The sequence below is a fragment of the Triticum aestivum genome, chromosome 6D (genome assembly GCF_018294505.1).
Source record: "Triticum aestivum cultivar Chinese Spring chromosome 6D, IWGSC CS RefSeq v2.1, whole genome shotgun sequence".
NCBI classification, from domain to species: domain Eukaryota; kingdom Viridiplantae; phylum Streptophyta; class Magnoliopsida; order Poales; family Poaceae; genus Triticum; species Triticum aestivum.
In genome coordinates, this window is record NC_057811.1 from 339,918,828 (window position 1) to 339,938,089 (window position 19,262).

General features: G+C 49.9%; 2 protein-coding genes across 2 annotated transcripts; one reads left to right on the top strand and one right to left on the bottom strand.

Annotated features, from left to right (window-relative positions):
- Window positions 1-9,971: 9,971 nt before the first annotated feature.
- On the top strand, window positions 9,972-13,282 carry LOC123145000 (transmembrane protein 208 homolog). Its single transcript, XM_044564277.1, has 5 exons — window positions 9,972-10,205; window positions 10,790-10,989; window positions 11,308-11,392; window positions 12,718-12,786; window positions 12,876-13,282. Exons 1-5 carry the CDS (start codon window positions 10,122-10,124, stop codon window positions 12,966-12,968), a joined length of 531 nt encoding a protein of 176 aa, XP_044420212.1. The 5' UTR covers window positions 9,972-10,121; the 3' UTR covers window positions 12,969-13,282.
- A 159-nt stretch (window positions 13,283-13,441) lies between these two features.
- LOC123144999 (purine-uracil permease NCS1) lies at window positions 13,442-15,453 on the bottom strand. The gene has a single exon (XM_044564276.1). It carries the CDS (start codon window positions 15,364-15,366, stop codon window positions 13,744-13,746), a length of 1,623 nt encoding a protein of 540 aa, XP_044420211.1. The 5' UTR covers window positions 15,367-15,453; the 3' UTR covers window positions 13,442-13,743.
- Window positions 15,454-19,262: the final 3,809 nt, after the last annotated feature.

Sequence of the window (19,262 nt, forward strand, 5' to 3'; positions counted from 1 at the left end):
GAGGTCATGATGCAATTGACTGATGCTCCTCAGTCCAAGCCAAAGGATCCATTCTCAAAGAAGCAAAAATTCAAGGCTGATGACTTCTTCCACGAGCACGTGTTCTTCACGGAGTACAACCCATATGACTCTGCTCGTCTTAGAAGGAAGCGTTGGACTGCCAGCCAAGCCAACTTCTATTCTTCGCTGCTCTTCAACAAAGAGAAAGTCTTCGACCATGAGCATATTCCTCACGTGGACATGGAATCACTACCTTGCTTCATGCCAGTCCTCAGTGTTCTTCATGACGCTGGATAGCTCAAATTCTTCATTGATATTGTTGATTGGAATGAAGAGCTAATTCTTCAGTTCTATGCAACGCTACACATCACAGGAAATGCTGAAGATGTGAACTCTTGGGTGTTGGACTGGATGACAGAAAATACTCACTTCAAAGCACCGGCCTCTGAATTGCTTCATGCCCTGCCTGTCAGTCCTCCCCTTGAAGGTGCTCATTGTATATACCATGAACCTGAGCTTACAGATCACTACATGCAAGTGTTGATGAAGCTGCTGAAGCCCGGTCAAGCCCCAAGGACCAAATTCCTCGTGAAGGAATTGCAGTATGTGCCTCGGACTGTCTATCGCATTCTGACGAAGACTTTGAGTCCAATCAAAGGCCACGACTCAAATGATGAAGAAGTCGTTGGCATCATGAAGAATCTGCTTTTCAACATCATTCATGGCGTTCCTGTCAACTACCATGATTTCTTCATGAGGACTCTGGCCAATGCTGCATTATCTCCATTTGAGCTGAAGCCTTACGCTCCTTGGATTATGAGATTCCTCAAAACAAGGTCTTCACTCAACTACAAGGCTGACTTTCAGAGTCATCTCAGCTACTTGCCCCCCATTGAAGTCCTCAAACGGACATTTTCCTCAGCTGATGAAAAGGGCATGGCCACTGCTGTTATTGATGAAGGCATTCGTCCATTGGATGGTCAATTCCGCAAAGCTGCATCCTACTCCACCAATGATGACTCTGCCACTCATGACTCTGCCGCAAATGCTTCAAAGCAAAATCTTCAAGGCACAGCTCCAAGGGTGATGACTGATCGTGAGCTTCTCCTCAGTCTTCACCAGAAGGTCGATCGCAAGCACAAATGGATTAAGCGTCAGTTTGGTTCTATTCTTCACAACACGACTGCTACACACAATGCAGTGAAGAAAAACCATTACTACCTCCATGAAGACTTCGGTCGCACCTGGGCTGTTCTGGCACATCTTTATGGTGAAGAAGATCTGAAGCAAATGGGTCTCAAGCAGGACTTTGACTTGTCTCAGCCACCAGCGAAGAAATTCAAGAAAGTCAAAGTTCCCTCCTTGGTGGCCAACTCATATTCTTCATCACGCGACACGGATGAGCATGAAGATTTGGACGACACTGCGGCAGGCCCTACTACAACAACCGACCCCAACAACGCTGGCGCTCCTCCATCAACATAATATTCTTCAGGGGCGTTAGTCCTCATTTTTTGATCCTTTTGGTCATTCGATGACAAAGGGGGAGAAATTTGAGTTAGTCTTCAAGCGGGTCTCCTCGGGAAGATATGGGCGTTTTTTTCTAAGTTACAACTCTCGTTCTTTTGAAGACTTTGCTGGATCGAGTTGTAAACTTAAACCCTATGGTGGTCTGATACTTTTGTTGTGTTCTTCTGCATGCTTATTCCTCATATATGTTAATCCATGCATGCTGAATTACATCAGTCACCATATTTCATCATGCATTTCAAATTCTTCATATTATATGTCAAATGCGTGCATGAATTACAAGATATAGGGGGAGATCTCCATGATTCTACTCTTCAAGTGTGCATTGCTTCAAAAGCAAATTCCTCACTATGCACTTCTTCAGGGGGAGTTCTTCTATATCTTGCAATCAAATTCCTTAATATCAGTAGTTACACTTCATATGTTTTATCCCCGTTGAAAACTTAACCTATATTGTCATCAATCACCAAAAAGGGGGAGATTGTAAGTGCATCTACTGCCCCTTAGTGATTTTGGTGTATTGAAGACTTATAGGTTAAGGGACTAATTTGTTTGTGAGTGTACACAGGTCTATAAGTCTATGAGGAGTTTGATATTTACAGAGAAAGTTGACCCCTAAAAATGAATGTCTTCGACTGAAGACTTTGGATTTCTGAAGACTTTGAAAGTGAACAAATTGGTGTGACCCTGAAGACTTGGATTTCATGCGAGGAACATGAAGCGTCAAGACTTTTGTTTTCATAGTTTCATTTTCTCTTTCTTGAGTCATAGGAAACACCGTACTATTAAAGGGGGTCGAGGAAATACTAAGGAAAAATTTCCATGTGATGCTCAACTCAAAATCCTTTACCTACCAATCCCTTCGAGTGAAGCCATTGGAAATATCATACAGTTCAGTCAATTTCTTCAGTGACAGAGACAAAGTACTTCTGGTCTCTGAGGAATTTGTTCCGACTGAGGAGTTAGGAATTCGCCAGTGCGGATTGCCTACAAGTGAGGAACATGATAGCCCTGAGGAATTTGATAGTCAAATTTCCGACCGTTGCTGTGCTACGCGCCAGCTGTCCCAAAATATCTACCCACCTAACGGTCATGTCATTGAAGGGCATTTATGTCTTATCATGTCGGGCTGCTCCCTAGGCTATAAATAGCCGCCCCCTACAACCACTAGCTGGTTGGCTGCTCCGAGAGAAACTGACACTTGTCATTTGAGAGCATCCCATCCTCCGAGGACTTTGAGCAAAAAAATCAAGTGAGGAAAACCCAAACCCAAACACCTACAAACCCAAAGTGATTGAGCATCACTGAAGAGATTGATCCTGCGTGGATCCGGCGCTTGTTACCTTTGAAGACTGTGCATCTTCCAGACGGTTAGGCGTCATGGTCTAGAGCATCCAAGAGGAAATTGTGGATCGCCGAGTGACCGAGTTTGTGAAGGTTTGGAAGTCACCTAAAGACTTACCACGAGTGATTGGGCGAGGTCTGTGTGACCTTAGCTCAAGGAGAATACGATGAGGACTGTGTGTCCGGGACTGTGTGTCCTCAGGTTTAAACACCTAGCCGCTCCAACCAGACGTACAACTGTCACACCAGTTGGAACTGGTCTACCAAATCATTGTCTTCACCAAGCCTACTGGTCTATTTCCTCAACTCTTTCATTTCCTCATTACTGTGTTGTGTGCTTGTTCATATCTGTTCGAAGACTTTGGCTGAAGATTTTCTCAATTTCCTCAGTTCAATTTCTTCAGTCTGTTTGTCTTCATCCTATTTATCATGTGTTTACGCTTTCTGTACTCTGTGCGTGTTTTCATTTCATCATGATGACCATGCTTATGTTCTGTTATGTTTGCATCTGAGTACTTATTCTGCTGCAAGTAGTTCTTCGCTAAGGAATTTCCTCACCCTGAAATTCCTCAGTGAAGAATTCATAAAAATCGCCTATTCACCCCCCCTCTAGTCGACTTAACGCACTTTCAAGAGGGCCAGGGCCTCGACGAGCGACAAGCCCCCGGCTGGCGCTCCGCACAAGCCGGTGGTGGTGGAGATCAGCCCGGACAACAGCCCCCGACGCAGCCCCCGCTTCAGCCCCCAGCGTGAGTTCATCACTCACTCTTCGTTGACGAGCATCGGGAAACGAATCCTTGGTGCTAACCTTGCCGGGTTTGCAGGAGGAGAGCGGCGGCAAGAGGAGCCACTGAGGGCCACCCCCAACACGCTGCCCCCATCGACCACGCCGCCCGGAGGGGCGTCCCCGGCAAGGGCACCAAGCACTGAGCCCATGCGCACGGAGGAGGAGGAGGCGAACTTGGGTGCCGGTGGCTCCATCCCGGCAACGAATGTTGGCGGGGAGGGAACCACTTCTTCCCAGCTCGGCACGGGTAAGTGGCCTGCCCCTCGTCCCTGTTTCTTCTTCTTCTTCTTCTTCTTGTTTTTTCGAACCTTGATTTAGGCTTCATCTCATTCTCCTTCTCGGCTTCTAGACCCTCCCCCGACGGACCAGGAGGATATCAACACCGTCATCGAGGAGGTCGCCAAGGACACCGAGGCCGAGGCCGACAAGATTGCTGCCGAGGAGGCCGCCAAGACCGCCGCTGAGGAGGCCGCCAAGGCCGCTGCCGAGGAGGCCGGCAAGGCTGCTGCCGAAGAGGTCGGCAAGGGGCCTACCGGGGAGGAGGTGGCTGACGACCAACCTCCCTCCCCTGCTGCCCCTGCCCCGGGCAAGTACTTAAATGTGGGCGATGACCTGTTCGCCCACCTTCCAGGGACGGCGAGCACCAGGGCGCCAGCCGAGGAGGAGGTGTTCGACGACGAGGCACTCGCCACCGCCGGGCTCCAGGTTGTTGATGAACCGAGCGCTGGCGGTGGCGGTTCCCAAGAGGAGCAGCTTCTCCGGGGCATGAGCGTCAATTTCCAGAAGCTCCAGGCGCTCCACCGCGCCCGCCTGGACAAGGCGAAATCCAGGATGGCGGCAGCGGACAAGGCGGAGGCGGATCTTGAGGAGCGCGTCGCTTAGGCGCTGGCCTGGTTCCACAAGGCCTGGGAAGAACTGAAGGCTGCTCAGGACGAGCTGGCTGAGCGCAAGCGGGAGCTCATCCTGAAGCAGGCTGATGTCGAGAAAGCCCAGGAGGTGGCGAAGGAGCAGGCTGCCAAGGATGAGGCTGCTTGGCAACAGCACCAGGCTCTACTGAACTCCCAGGAGGAAGACCTCGCCGCCCGTGAGGAGGCGCTCACCGCCACACTCCGCAGCAAGGACGAGGAGGTCGAGAAGCTCGTCGCGCAGCGGACCCAGGAGCTGGAGCAGAGGCACAAGGACGCGCTCGATGCTCTGGCTCGGGTTCACGCCGGCGAAGTGGAGAAACTGGAGCTGGAGCGGGATGGGCTGAAGAAGGTGGTCTCGGAGCTGACGGAAGAGAGGGACACGGCCAACCACGCTTTGGCGGATGCCCAGGCCGCAGTCTCCGACAAGGCCAAGCTGCTCTCCGAGGCCAACAACTCCATCAATGACCTTAAGCTAAAGCTGGAGGGCCTGGAGAGGGAGCTTTCGGAGGCCAGGGCCCGTGAGGAGACCCTAAACAAGGCCCTGGAGGACGAGAAGCAGCTGCGGAGCAACGACGCCGCCAATCACGGGGATTACGTAAAGAGCGTAAACCTCTGGATCAGCTGCCTCGTCGACGTTGCGGAGAGGCTCACCATGCAGCTGGCCGCCATGGGCATGCCGAACTTCAAGTACTCCCCGGAGGTGAACGTGAGCCCCAACGCCAGGCTTACCTTGTTCTTCGAGGGTGTCCTTGAAGCCCTGAAGCAGCTCCATTCCAACCAAGCGACCTCTCTGGCCAATGAGGCCCGGAAGCTTTGCCGGGGCGCCCTGACCAAGGTCCTCACCAAGGTGGCATACTGGAACCCCAACGTTGACTTCGTCGATGCGCTAGAGAGCTTGCCGGAGGATGTGGACCTCGCGGCGCTCGAAGAGCATATCGAGCCCATCATCAGCCGCGTCGACGGAGTCAGGAGGGTGGAGGGCCAGCGCCGAGACTAGGCACCCCGTTTCTCATTCCCGCTGCGAGTTCATGACAAAGACGGTTTTATCTTAAGTTAGAACCGCTGCAACAGTTGATGTAATATAACTCTGCAGTACTTTAAAGTGAAGCATGATATCTTCCTGTCCGATCTGTCTTTGTATGTACACACCCTACGCTTAGTTGGATAGGTTTGCCGGTGCGTAAACCCATGCGATGGCACTTTGAGGGCGGATCCTTAGCAGCTTGCCGGGGGGACGCTTGCTGTCGGGCAAGCCAGCTTGCCGCTCCCAGCGCGGCCGCTCGAACTGTTGAGCGGACTCGAAACAGAACAAGGGCGTTGCCGATAGCGGGCAAGCCACCTTGCCGTTCTCAGCGCGGCCGCTCAAACTGTTGAGCGGACTCGAAACAGAACAAGGGTGTTGCCAATAGCGGAAAGGTTCCATTGCATGCAAGTTTTCTATACAAAGAGCAAGATCTTTCGAGGAGAATAACTTTGTATAAAAAGGAATTGCTCAAAGTTGTGCGTGACTTAGCTTTTCGGTCGCCATGCAGATGGTTGTTGCGGCTGCGGACAACACCGCCCCGCCTAGCCGATGGCACCAGAGCGTGGCCGATCACCGTCGCCTTCCTCCCTCGAGCCATCGCGATGGAGAAATCGATGAGCTGACTCCAAAACCGGATTTTCACAACTTGCACCCCCTACCTGGCGTGCCAAAGATGTCGGGAAAAACGACACCTATGGGATCACGGGGAATCCCTATTACGGTTGACAGGGCGCGGGGCTGTGCAAAGAGCGGGTTTGGGAGATCAACACGGGGGAATTTGATCCAGGTTCGGGCCGCAAGCGATGCGTAATACCCTACTCCTGCTGGTTTGTGTTTATCTGGTGTTCTTGGACTAGCTACAAAGCGTGCAGTGTCCAAAAAGTCCCAATCCTTCCTCAGTACACTTGCACCGTAGGACAAGACACATTTAATGCGCTGCCGACGTGCCCTCTCACTTTATCGGGGACGGCAAGGAAGCTCGTCCCGTCCGTCGCCGCTTCGTCTCGCTCTGACGCGCGTCCGGGCTGACTAGGCGTGCAGTGCCATGCTGGCTGGCTGGCTACTGAGCTGGTGCGGTGGCAGAGTCTTCACGAAGATCTGCATGCCACCACGCAGGTGCTTGCTGAGTTGGTCTGGAAGCTGCATGTCACCACGCAGGTGCCTGCCTTGTTGGCGGACCGACTGCTGCGTTGGAACGGCGGTGGAGCCTTGGCAGGTGTGGGCCTGGCTGCGGCCCCGCAGATGTCCCCGGCAAGGGTGTTGCCGGGGTCTCGCAGGTGTCCCCGGCAAGGGTCTTGCCGGAGGTCTTGTGAGCGTCCCCGGTAAGGATCTTGCCGGGGGTTTCCGTCTTTTGGTTCTCATCTAGGCTTGTATGTTCTTGGTCTTCACAAAGATCTGCATGCCACCATGCAGGCGCCTCCCGAGCCTTGGTTCCAATGTCGTTGATGGTGTTGGAACTCTTAGGCTCAAGGGTGGCGGCCTCGCTGGTGTTGGGCAAGTTGCCCCGGCAAGGCTCTTGCCGGGGAAAGCCCACCTTGTCCCTTTGCTCCTCTCGCCTCTGGCTTGGCGCTGCTCTGGTTGTCTTGTGTCTTCGCTTCCTCTGCCTCGCCAAGCGTGGCCGCAGGCGTGGCTAGAACTACCCGCGCACAAGTAAAGGGGTACATAAGGCCCCTACTTTTGTACACCGACAGACATAAACTTTTCAAAGCTTCACCCATAATTGCTCCTTTGTCGAATTGTTAGAGGGTCTGGCTCTCTTTTGAGCCAATCTTCCCTTTGCCTTTTCGTGCCCACTATCATCATATATGTTGATTGAACATTAAATACACCAGATTTTTCAAAGTTCTATGAGCATTAATCATTCACATTCTGCAAGCAAATCAGCATTCGTCATATTGTTGATGCATCAATGGGTAGATAGATCTCAAATAACTCTATATTTCATCAATCATTTGAACTATTTATTAACTCATACACAAACTTGGGCGCATCAGCAACTCGAGAAACAATAGGACTCATCATTTTGACCCAGGTATCCAGCTATCATTCCATATCTCTGTTGTACTACCATCACCGATCCACTTAATGATGTCGTGCTTCATAATATCTTTCCCTTCAACAACTTTTAGACACACCTGGGAAGCGTGATTTCACACTTAGGCCTCCAGAATAGAAGAATCTGGGTAGTAGATTGCCTTCTAGAGTACTAGATTAAAATGTTCAAAATCTCTGGAGCTAAGGCTTCTGCTTCTTCTAATCTAGGAATTTGTTGGGTCCCAAAGTACAGAGGTTCGTAGGCAAGTAATTATTTCCCTTAAATGGGTGACCTTAAAGTTTATGGAACCAGTAAGAGTATTTGAGCACCAACACTCAAAAGTACAATACTTGTCTTGGTCCCCAACGAAACTAGTGGGATTATCAGTCTCACTAGCCTTGCTAGTTACAAGAATTAATGCAATAACATCCAGCTTGACCTCCGACGATTTTGTGCACCCTTCGTATGGAGCAATCACCATGGCGTTTCCTTGGTAAGTCCATGGACCTTCCTCCACAACTCTCTCCCAATCCCCAAGACATGCAAATTCACTATGTACAGGTTGTCCTCAAGGGGGCGAATTTTCACTTCCTTGGCGAGATCCTAAGTCGGCCGCATATTCTAAAAAAAACAGAATTGGTTGTAAGGCATTACCATGTGCACTCTTGCTATGGCCATCCACCTGATGGATTCCGACGGCGGTGCTTCCTCCTGCTTGAAGATCACATCATCAACATCCTCTTCTTTCAATCCGAGCTCTTTCATCATGGCTTCAACCTCGCTGGATTCAGTACCTGAACTCGAAGATTTTCCATCCAGTGTCAACCCTACTCGAAGAAACAGTACCAATGGCTCAGAATCCCTAAAACACTCGTCCTCAAATTGCATAGCAAAGACCGGGCAATGATCAAAGAACGTCCCTTGATCACTCCCAACCAGGATACAAGGGAGCGAACGATAGGGGAGACAAGATCTCGATGTCGACTTGGTAGCCGGCAAGAGGAAGATAACCCTAGCGGCAAAGGGCGCGGGTGCACCACATTTAAATATTGTATGGAGAAAAGTATATCCCTCCCTCCCTCAAATGTGGCCAATTGGATCAAATACCCCCCACCCGGTCCAAAACCGATTATTTACCCCTCCCAAATGTGCTAAACTGGATAAATTTCCCCCAGGGTGATATTAGAAGTCAACAGCGGCGACAGCTCGTGGTGGGCTTGGTGGCTCCAACGTCATCCACAAAGGTGCGAGGCAGCAATTGGCGGGGAACTGGTAGCTTGCAGCGGCCAGAGCATGGCTCGCAACTGGGCAACATCATGATGCTACGGGTGGGTGGCGACAACACACAAATGTGCGCGGGGTGCATAGTACACTGCGGCTCAGACACGCACACAGGGTGCAGAGCTGCACGGTCGAGTGTGGATCTCACACACCACTTCCATGGTGTGACCACAACTATGGTTAGCTAGGTCGATGCGGTAGCGGCAATGCCAGGGAGGTGTAGGACGCAGCCATCCGCACATGAGGGTATGCGGCGGGGACGTGTAAACGACGTAGTGCTGCTCGCAGCGTTATACGACGACGGACACGGTGAGCCGGGCATCGACATGGTACGTCTCGACGACGGAGAGTGGGGCTCGCGCTGCTGACGGTGGCTCTGGACGATGGTGCTGAGCCACGACGTCTCCCCTTGGTGAGCCCAGAGCTTGTGTCAGCGTCCTCCCCACCTAGCAGCTCACAGGTATGCCGCAACTGCGTGGCCATGGTGTCCTTGAGGCACCGGAAGTGTCATGACATGCCCTTCCACGTCAGCGTCGTGTAGGGCGTCGCCGCCCTGAAATCCATCACCGTCTCGACATGGTCTTCAGGAGGGAGGCGCGGCAGCTATGCTACTCACGGCGATTGCAGGGCGGGAGGTGGTAGCCGCGACGCAGTCGGACGCGAGGGGCAAAGCTCAAGCGGAGGTAGGGTGGTCCAGGGAGGAGGTGGGTGGCGTCTTGCCGCGAGAGCAACCGGGGGCGCCGGTGAATTGGGAATTTTCTTTTACCAAGTCAGTGTGCAATGCCACATCAGCATGATCAGTCAGTACGGTTAAAGACAAAACCATCTCAAATTATGTCCAAAACCTCTCCGGGAAACATTTATCCAGTTTTACAGATCTGAGGGGGTTGAATAACCGGTTTTGGGAACTGCCAAAGCGTAGGCAGGATTACAATCGGATGAAACCAACTCAGATAGTTGCCCATGGACAGCTGCAACATTTGATTTTGATCCGATTGGCCACATCTTGGGAAAAACTATACTTTTCTCTACTGTATATGGTACTGGGCTGAAAAGCCCAGGTGGATCCAAGCCCGGTTAGAGTCAGCCCAGTTCCCTAGTATTATTGTTGTTATTATCGAAGACTGAACTCGACAGAGAAATTACACACCGGAAGAGAGAAACCCCAACGACGACGAGGGAGAGAAGGAAAGGATCTCGTGCAGCTCGGCCATGGCGAACCAGGGATCCAAGAAGATTGTGGAGAGGAACAGGAAGCGCATGGATCTCCTCTGGCGCATAATCCTCGTGTCCAACGTGAGCGGCCCCCTTCGATTCTCCCTTCCGCCCTCCTCAGATCCATGAATTACTTGGGACTTCCGTAGATCGTTGCTGCTCGATACTTTGTCTTTGACGGAGTTCGACTGATTTTGAGCTTGCCTTAGTGATTCCGGTGAAGCCTACTTAGGACCAGATTAGCTCATCTGGCCTGGAGCAATCATCCGTACTCTCTGCTCTGTAGTCTGCACTGGAGTAGTAGTCCGTGTTCATTCCGTCTCTTTTTCGAAAGCGTAGAATTGATCCTTGCATGCCAGTATGGGGTGTTGGGAAGTAAAAATCCAGTAGGAGGGAGGAGCGCTCTGCTGAGAGATGGCTTAATTTTATTCAAGGAATCTCCTCCGCTGCCTTGTTTAGTTTTGTTTAATGGCCTGCCGAGACTTTGTAGCCTCCTTCTATGAATTACATTTGTTGAACCACATGTAAGAGGTACAAGGTGTGTTTCTGGATGTATAGCATAATCTAATCTAGCTATATAATTTTGCTAACTATCTGACAAATTTAGCCATTTTGTGTTCGAGGACTAGTTCATCTGTTCATGTGTAACTTTTGCTTCTTTGCAGGTTATTTACATAGTAGTGAGGATGGCTGTAATGTACTCTTCTTTCACCTGGAAGCATTGGATTGGCCTCGTGGTGACATCTGCTGCATACTTTCTTTCATACAAGCAACTCGCTAGTATGACAAAGCCCGAATATTCTGACGCGGACAATCGTGAACTTCTGAGTTCGGGTTATGACTTGGCCACTGGTGGGCTTTCTGAGTAAGGAACTGCATGATGGTGTAATTCTTAGCTTTTGATCATTGAACTTGATGACAAATCACTGATTAGAGGATTACATAGTCTATGGCTGTCATCTTCCTTAGAAATAATTTACAGTACCAACTTTAAATGCACATTGATAACTACTCCCTCCGTCCCACAATATAAGATCGTTTTTCAAGCTAACATAGTTGGAAAAAATGAGAAGTTGAGAAATTGCTATTTTTTCACTGGAGGATTATGTGAACTTGTATATGCGGTGCTTCTTTTATTTCCTATAACCCCGTTACAAACTGTTTTCTGCATCTTTTCCTGCAGATATATAGAGGATGTGATATACATCACAGCATTTGTGCAGCTTACGTCCATTATTTCTGGAAAATTTTGGTGGACATATCTGGTGGTAAGATATGCACGACCTGGGACTTCATACTGTATTCTTGTTTACCATAGCAATTCATTGCTGTCCTGCTAAAATCACCCTAAGGTTCCTTTTTCTTAATAAAGAGCATATTAAATATAACAAAAGCCTGCTTATTGTGTAATCCCGACTCCAAAAATAAGGTGCACACGCTTTTCAAGATTCAAGTTTGGTGTGAATTTAACCAATAAAATGTGGGTTACGTGTCATTATACCATTAAATTCGTATTTGAAAGAATTTTTCCAATGGCATAATTTTAAGTTACATAACTTGTATATTATTTGTCTAATTGATGGTCAAAGTTAAATCTCGAAAAGTATGCACACCCTCCTTTTGGAGTCGTAGGGAGCAGTATCTTACAAGATGGACCTTGGATGGAAATAATTTATCATTCTTTATCCTTTTCGTTAGATAGACGACAGCTATGTACTATTATTGTTGCGTATGACTTTAGCTTCCACTACTGGTTCATTCTTAGGATTGTTTTGTCAAGTTTGCAACTAGTGTTGCAATATATGGCAGCTGAACTGAAAGGTTGTCACAACCCAGTCCAGTTAGAATTTGGTCCAACTGCAGCCCATTGTTGGCTGTATGCATGAGCACATATGCAATAATAGTCTCCATTGCTTAGTGAAGATAGAGCACCATCAATATATATTGCCAAGGGTTCCAAGGGAACTAACCATGTCGCATGATTTCTGAAAAATGCAAGTGGTTAGTTACGTAGTATGTGGCCGGCCCAAATAACGGGGCTGTCACAATGATCAATGTAAATTACCTTCACCTATCGGTACATGTTGCAAGTTTTGTTCTATATATATCTCGACACTTGCAGACAACTTACATCTCGGGGTAAAGCAGGCTTTAGTGTTTCTTCACTAAATAGACATCTGACTAGTTACTTCTATTATTTGTGTTTTCACGCAATTTTCCCACTCCGCAACATTTCGATTTTCTAAAATCATGGGCACACTTCATGCTATAATTTATATATACTTGAATTGTTTTGTGCAAAAAATATGCATCCTGTATAAAGAAAACAGCAGTGCAGTTTGAATAGTCAATGCAGTAATGTGTTATCCAAATTGTACCACTCTGTTATGAGTGGAATACATATGGGTCATATTTTTGCACCAAATTTGCAAGTGCTTTGTATAGCAACAGGGGAAAACTTTTTTGAGTGGAAAACCCATTTAGAATATAGTATCTACTCTGTTCTCAAGAGTTGTAGACACTACCAAGAGGGTTCCCCAATATTGTCAACTTCTGATTATATTGCTTATTATCTATACATTCCTATATGCAGATACCAGCTTTCGGTGGATACAAGATCTTTTTTCTGTTGAAAGGAACATTCTTCGGTGGTGGTTCAGAGGTAAAATAGACCACGTACCAAAGTTAGCAATTGTTACCATTCAGGGTTATTTGGAAATGACACATAAGTATTGTACCTCCTGTTTTCAGGGTGAAGTCGAAGATGAGAAGTCTCGAAAGAAGAGGGAAAAAATGGAGAAAAAGGCATCTAGAGGGAAGATGGTGAAAACCAGGACCCGTTGATATGACACATACATACCCCATGCCTTGGAAGAGTAGGTTGGTTTCTCATATCATAGCTGTCCAACTAGAGTGCAAGCTGTTGGCGAGTTTGCTAACATGAATGATATGATTCATGTATCATTTGATCCGACAGCTAGCACAAATGTCAACTAATCTTTAAGTTATGATGAATACCAGCATTGGTATTTGTATATTTCCTGACCCTTTTGGTTATGTAAACCAACAATGAGGCATGGTAACCCAGACATGTTAGTGACACATTTGAGACTGAGTTTTTTCTTTTTCTTGGTAGAGAATCTTGTCATTTCGAGGCTTCGATGTTGTCTTTGTTACGAACTTCATATGTTGCCTTTGTGATAGCTAAAAATTTCATTAGGAAGTGCCTCGCTTCCATTGCATAAAAAAGGAGTGGAAACACAACTTATCTTGAACTAAATCGAGGCCTGATTCTCAGAGATACATTGCAGGACAGATAAGAGTAATAATTTTGTTTTAAATTTCTTATTATAATTAACTACTCGCTCTGTTCACAAATATATTGGATATTTCAATACGAACTACATACTTCCGATTCGGAAAAAAGTTAGAACATCTTCTATTTGTGAACGGATGGAATACTTTACAAGTTGCATGGAAGCTCTACTCGGTTTAATTTTGGGCAAGAACCATGAATGTGTTATACACGCCTTCTTTTGTTCAGCGTGCTATTCAGAAACCCACTTTCAAAAGTATTTATTTCCAAACTCCAAAGGTTTTCTGCAAGCCCACATAACTATCAACTGCTTTGGTATTTCACTTCACCGCCTCTCCGGCGACAGAGCAGGCAGTAGACGGTGCCGGCGACGAAAAAGCTCACAAACCAGGCATTGTTGTAGGCTGCGACGAAGGCACTGGAGACACTCGGCAGAACGCCAACCTTGTGCAGAAACCCCGGCACGATCGGGGCAACTCCGGCCGCCATCGCCACCATGGCGGCAACGTTGAAACCACCCTGGAAGTAGTAGGGGCTCTCCCTCTCCTCCGAGTAGAGCGCGTCGACGTCCAAGGCGGTGCGCCTCACAATGTAGTGGTCGGCGAGGATGACCCCTCCGATGGGGCCCATGAGCGCCGAGTAGCCCAGCAGCCAGGTGTAGACGAAGCTCTCGCTGGAGCTGAGCAGCCGCCACGGCTGGCAGGCGATGCCGAGCAACGCGGTGATGAGCGCCCCCTGCGAGAACGTGAACCTCCGCGGGCTCATGCTGACGAACGCGTTCGCCGGCGCCACTACGTTGGCAGCGATGTTGGTCGTGATGGTCGCGAGGCTGATGCCGAAGATGGCGAGGACCGTCGTCGCCGGCCCGCCGATGCGCCCGAGGAGCTCGATTGGGTCGGAGATGATGTGGCCGAATATGGCCTCGGTGGAGGAGGTCACGGCGAGCCCCGCGAAGGTGAACATGCCCATGAACACCGGCAGCCCGGCCTGGCCGAGCACCTGGTCTGCCTGGCTGCGCGCGTACCGCGCGAAGTCCGGTATGTTGATGGCCACCGTGGCCCAGAAGCCGATGTTCGCCGTGAGCGCCGGGAAGAACACCTTCCAGAACTCGGCGCCCGTCAGCCGCGGCGGCAGCGAGAGGATGCGCCCGAAGCCGCCGGCGGTCACGTAGGCCCAGGTGAGCAGCGCGGAGGTGAGCACGATGAGCACCGGCGCCGAGTACCTCTCGAGCTTCCGGATGCCCTCCATGCCGTTCATGATGACGCCGAGCTGCGCGGCCCAGAAGGCCAGGAAGCAGGCGAACTCGAGCGGCGCCGCGCCAAGGCCGGGCACCGGCGTGAGCAGCGGCTGGTACGTCTTGAGAGCTGACGGCAGGAGAAGGAACACGGCGCGTCCCCCGATCCAGGACTCGATGCCGAACCAGCCGCAGCCGACGAGGGCACGGATGACGGCCGGGACGTGCGCCCCGCGCACGCCGAACGTGGCGCGCGCGAGCACCGGGAACGGCAGCCCGTGCGTGACCGCCGGCGCGGCCGTGAGCACGAGGCAGACGAGGACGACGAGGTTGGCGAAGGCGACCGTGGCGACGCCCTGGAGCGCGGACATGCCTAGGTCGACGAGGCTGCCGGCGAGGTAGTAGGACGGCACGCCCACCACGAGGCCGATCCAGAGGCTGGCCAGGTCCCAGGCCGTCATGGTGCGCTCCGAGAGCGGCGTCGGGGACAGGTCCGATTCGCTTCCCGAGAGCCTGGGTCTCGCCGGCAGCATCCGCGGGCGCCCGGCGAGCGTGAGGCTTGGTCCGCGAGGGGATAGAAGAGGCAGCCGCGGCGGTGACGCCTGCTGGGAGCTCGTCGACACGAGGCGGTGGCGAAAATGGTTGGGCTGGCGCACGGCGAGAGCTCTGGACATCGCCATGGACACGGCCATGGTCGTCGGAGGGGCAGGGGGAGGGGAAGGAGATGGGGCGGAGAGAGCTCTTGACTTGTTGGAGCTTCGTTGGAGGCATGAAACGATAGGGGGGATCTTGTTGCTTGGCGGGTTGCACCACGGGTGACTGTGCAACCGGGCCCACCACCCACGACAGCGAGATCAGATTCCGTTGGCGCTCGGCTGCAATGGTTCCTCGCTGTCCAAGAGTGAGCTGAACCGTCTGATGAGGAATGGACGGCAGTGGATTGATCAGGCGCACAATATTAAACACTTTTTAGATGCAGTGGAGGAAGTGATCGGGAAGGTGACGCCCAGGGATCTGGAGTGTTGGGAGATAACTCGGTGTGATGGTGATTTGTTGGGTTGATGATACAGCATGTTAGGGCCATGTGATGATAGGCCAGTTTTAGTTTAGGAGCTGATCTCGTCCAAGCTGCCATCGACGCATAATTGGACCGATCACTCAACTTGAGCATTGTTTATAGCGGAGTAAAGTAGAGGTTATGACATGACCAACGACTATGAGTGTATATCATATAGTAAGTCCATAACCAGTTAACCACGTTTCGTCGAAGTCGAATGATACAAACGAATCTCCCGCAAAAAAAAAAAAGATACAAACGAATGATTAGCTTTTTCTTTGAGTAAAACTAAATAATTAACAGTGACCACTGATGCCCATTCAAAAAAAAACTGACCACCGATGCGGTTAGAGAGAGTTTTCTTACGCAGGAAAAACTTTTCCAACACGTAGGCCAGTCTTTTTTTAGGGGAAAACAGTTGCTCTTTTATTCAGAGTTCATCTCTTCTGCAACCTTGGAGCGGACACACTCCGAGGGTACATGAAGCCAAGTTTTACAAAGAGATTTACAGCAACCCTCCCTAGCTAGGACATGTGCTATTTTATTTGCACTCCTACACACCCAAACCACACGGTGCTCCTAGACAGCTCCAAGCAAGTTTTTGATCTGCTGAACTAGGTGCCTAGTGTTAGAGAAATCTTTGTTGACATCGAGCAGCTTTCAGACCGCTTCCTTAGAGTCCGTTTCGAGATGAGTTTCTGCACATTTAGTTCTTGAGCTAGCAATATGGCTCGCCGGCACACATGCAACTCTACCACTTCAGGATCCGTGACAGCTGGAAAAAAATGGCAAGCTCCTACCAAGAACTCACCATGGCAGTCCCTAAGGACTACACCTCCCGCTCCCGACCCTTTGCTCTTTGCCATTGCTCCATCCGCATTCGCTTTCACCCATCCCACCTCCGGTTTCTTCCAAGTTTGCAGATTTCGCTGCTCTGGTTGTTGTATAGCCTTCACGTGGACAGATTTCCATTCCTCCCTCAGGTACAGCACCCTGCTGGTGATGGTCGCCGGCACCTCTATCTTCTTCGTCTCCCTGGCATTGTTCCTTGCTAGCCATAGCTCATACCAAGCCATCATCATCAGCTCCCTTTCCTCCGCTGAGCCGTCAGCTAGCAACTCCAGGATCCATGATCGCATGCTTCAGAAAGATTCTATCTCTCTCGGCGGTCCCCGCAGCTGTGGCCCAACCTCCTCACGCATGATCTCCCAGAAGTGAGCCGAGTGGGGACAGTGCCAGAAACGATGTACCAGCGATTCCTCGCGCCCGCAAGCTACATAGAATACTCCATGTTTGATGCGTCGGCGTTGTAGTTCCATTCCGACCGCCAGCCCGTTTGAAACCATCCTCCAGGAGTGGGTTTTGACCTTATTCGGCACGTCTGCTGCCCATAGCTTCATGAAACTCCTGTGATCCGCCACCGAGCTCGAGTCTGATGTGGGAGCGCGACTTGCTTTTTTCATCGAGACACGTAGGCCAGTCAGAAGTGCTTTCCGATACGCCGCTTCGTAAAGTTGAAACCGCGTTTCGTACTGTTTCATGCTCTTGCGACAAGAAAGGCGATCTAGGTCAGCGGCCACGCCGGCCGCCACTTCGGCGGCGGCGCCGCCGCTACCATGTTCCGACCCCTTCGCTTTGCGTAGGTGTGTCATCTTTGATTCCAGCCGGTCTGCTCGTCAGATCGTCTGTATTTTGTCTGACTCTACGTGAACTATCGCGGCAGGTGTCGTTGTCAATTCAGCCGGCTTGCTTCTCCAGGTCGCTGCATGTTGGTTCTATGGATGGATGATCTGGTTTCTGACTGATTGTTTATCCGAGGTGTGATCTGTTCGTACAAGGGCAAGTGATCTGTACGTACAATTACTGGTGGCTGATCTGCACGTGCAAGTTCAAGATTTGTTCATGCAAGTTTTGCTTCTGGCTGGGAGTGGCTGGAGTACCACCAAGGATAATAAAACTCATAAGCTGGGACTGTCAGGGCCTCCTTGGTCCCCCGACAGTCCGCTCGCTTCTGGATATTCAGAGAAGGCATAGCCCGGATGTCTTCTTCCTGTCTGAGACGCACCTTGATGATCTTCAGGCAGATGAGGTTAAGAAGAAACTAAAGATGGACCACAGGATAGTAGCTCCAAGTCTAGATGGTTGAAGAGGTGGTCTCTTGTTAGTCTGGAAGAAGGAGGTGAGAATCTACTCCCAGACAACTACATTAGACTATATTGATGTGTCAGTTGAAGAATCGAATGGGGACACTTGGAGACTAACTTGTTTATACGGAGAACCTAGTTGGAATAACAAGGACCGTACCTATAATAATTTACGTGAATTGCATTCACAAATAGATCTACCGTGGACAGTAATAGGGGACTTTAATGAGATTCTCTACTCTTCTGAAAAAGAAGGGGGAGCCCCTCGGCATCAGTCAAGAATGCAAGCGTTTCAGGATGCTTTATTAGACTGCTCCCTAGAAGATATTGGTTACGAAGGAGATAAGTTTACTTGGTTTCGAGGAGGACTAAGAGAAAGGCTAGACAGGGCAGTGTCTAACCAGTCATGGGCGCAGATGCATCCTTGGGCAGGATTGATAAACCTGGAGATGGGAAAATCTGACCATCGGCCTATTTGTCTAGACACAAATCATCTCCGTGATGTAGCTGATCGCCAGAGGAAGGAAAGAAGATTTGAGGCACGTTGGTTAGCAGAAGATACAGTGGAGGAAATCGTCTGAACTGCATGGGAAAAAGCAGTACACAATGGCGTGTGTCCGAGCATACGAGACAAGCTTGAGTCTGTCCATAATGATCTGCATGTGTGGGATCGGACGGTACTCAAAAGTTCACGATCAGGTTGAGGAAAGTTCAAAAAGAACTAGAGAAGCTCATCCGAGCTCCTATGAAAGATGAAGTTAAGGTGAGGCAGAAGGAACTTACAGTTCTTATAGAAAACATATTGGAACAAGACGAGATATATTGGGCCCAACGGGGCAGGGTGACTTGGCTGCGACATGGAGACCGGAACAGTTCATATTTCCAGCAGTACGCTTCTATGCGGAGGAAGAAAAATCCGATTAAGCGTCTTAAGAACACTATGGATGGATGGGTGGAAGGAAATGACAGCCTTAAGCCCCTGGTGCGGGACTATTTTGTGTCATTGTTCACTTCAGAGGCAGGGGATACTGACCAGGGACTTCTAGCATTAGTAAAGCCAACTGTTTCGGCTGCAATGAATGACTTTTTGTGCGCAGATTACACAGGGGATGAAGTTAAGAGGGCACTGTTCCAAATCGGGGACGTGAAGGCCCCTGGCCCGGACAGTCTCCACGCTTTATTCTTCAAGAGATTCTGGCATATACTTGGTGATGAGCTCACCAAAGAGGTTCTTGATGCTATAAATAAGAAGAAAATACCAACGGGGTGGAATGCAACTAACATTGTGCTTATCCCCAAGGTAGACAATCCAGAGGTAATCACCCAATATAGACCGATTAGTTTGTGTAATGTGGTCTACAAAATTATCTCGAAGATGATAGTTAAT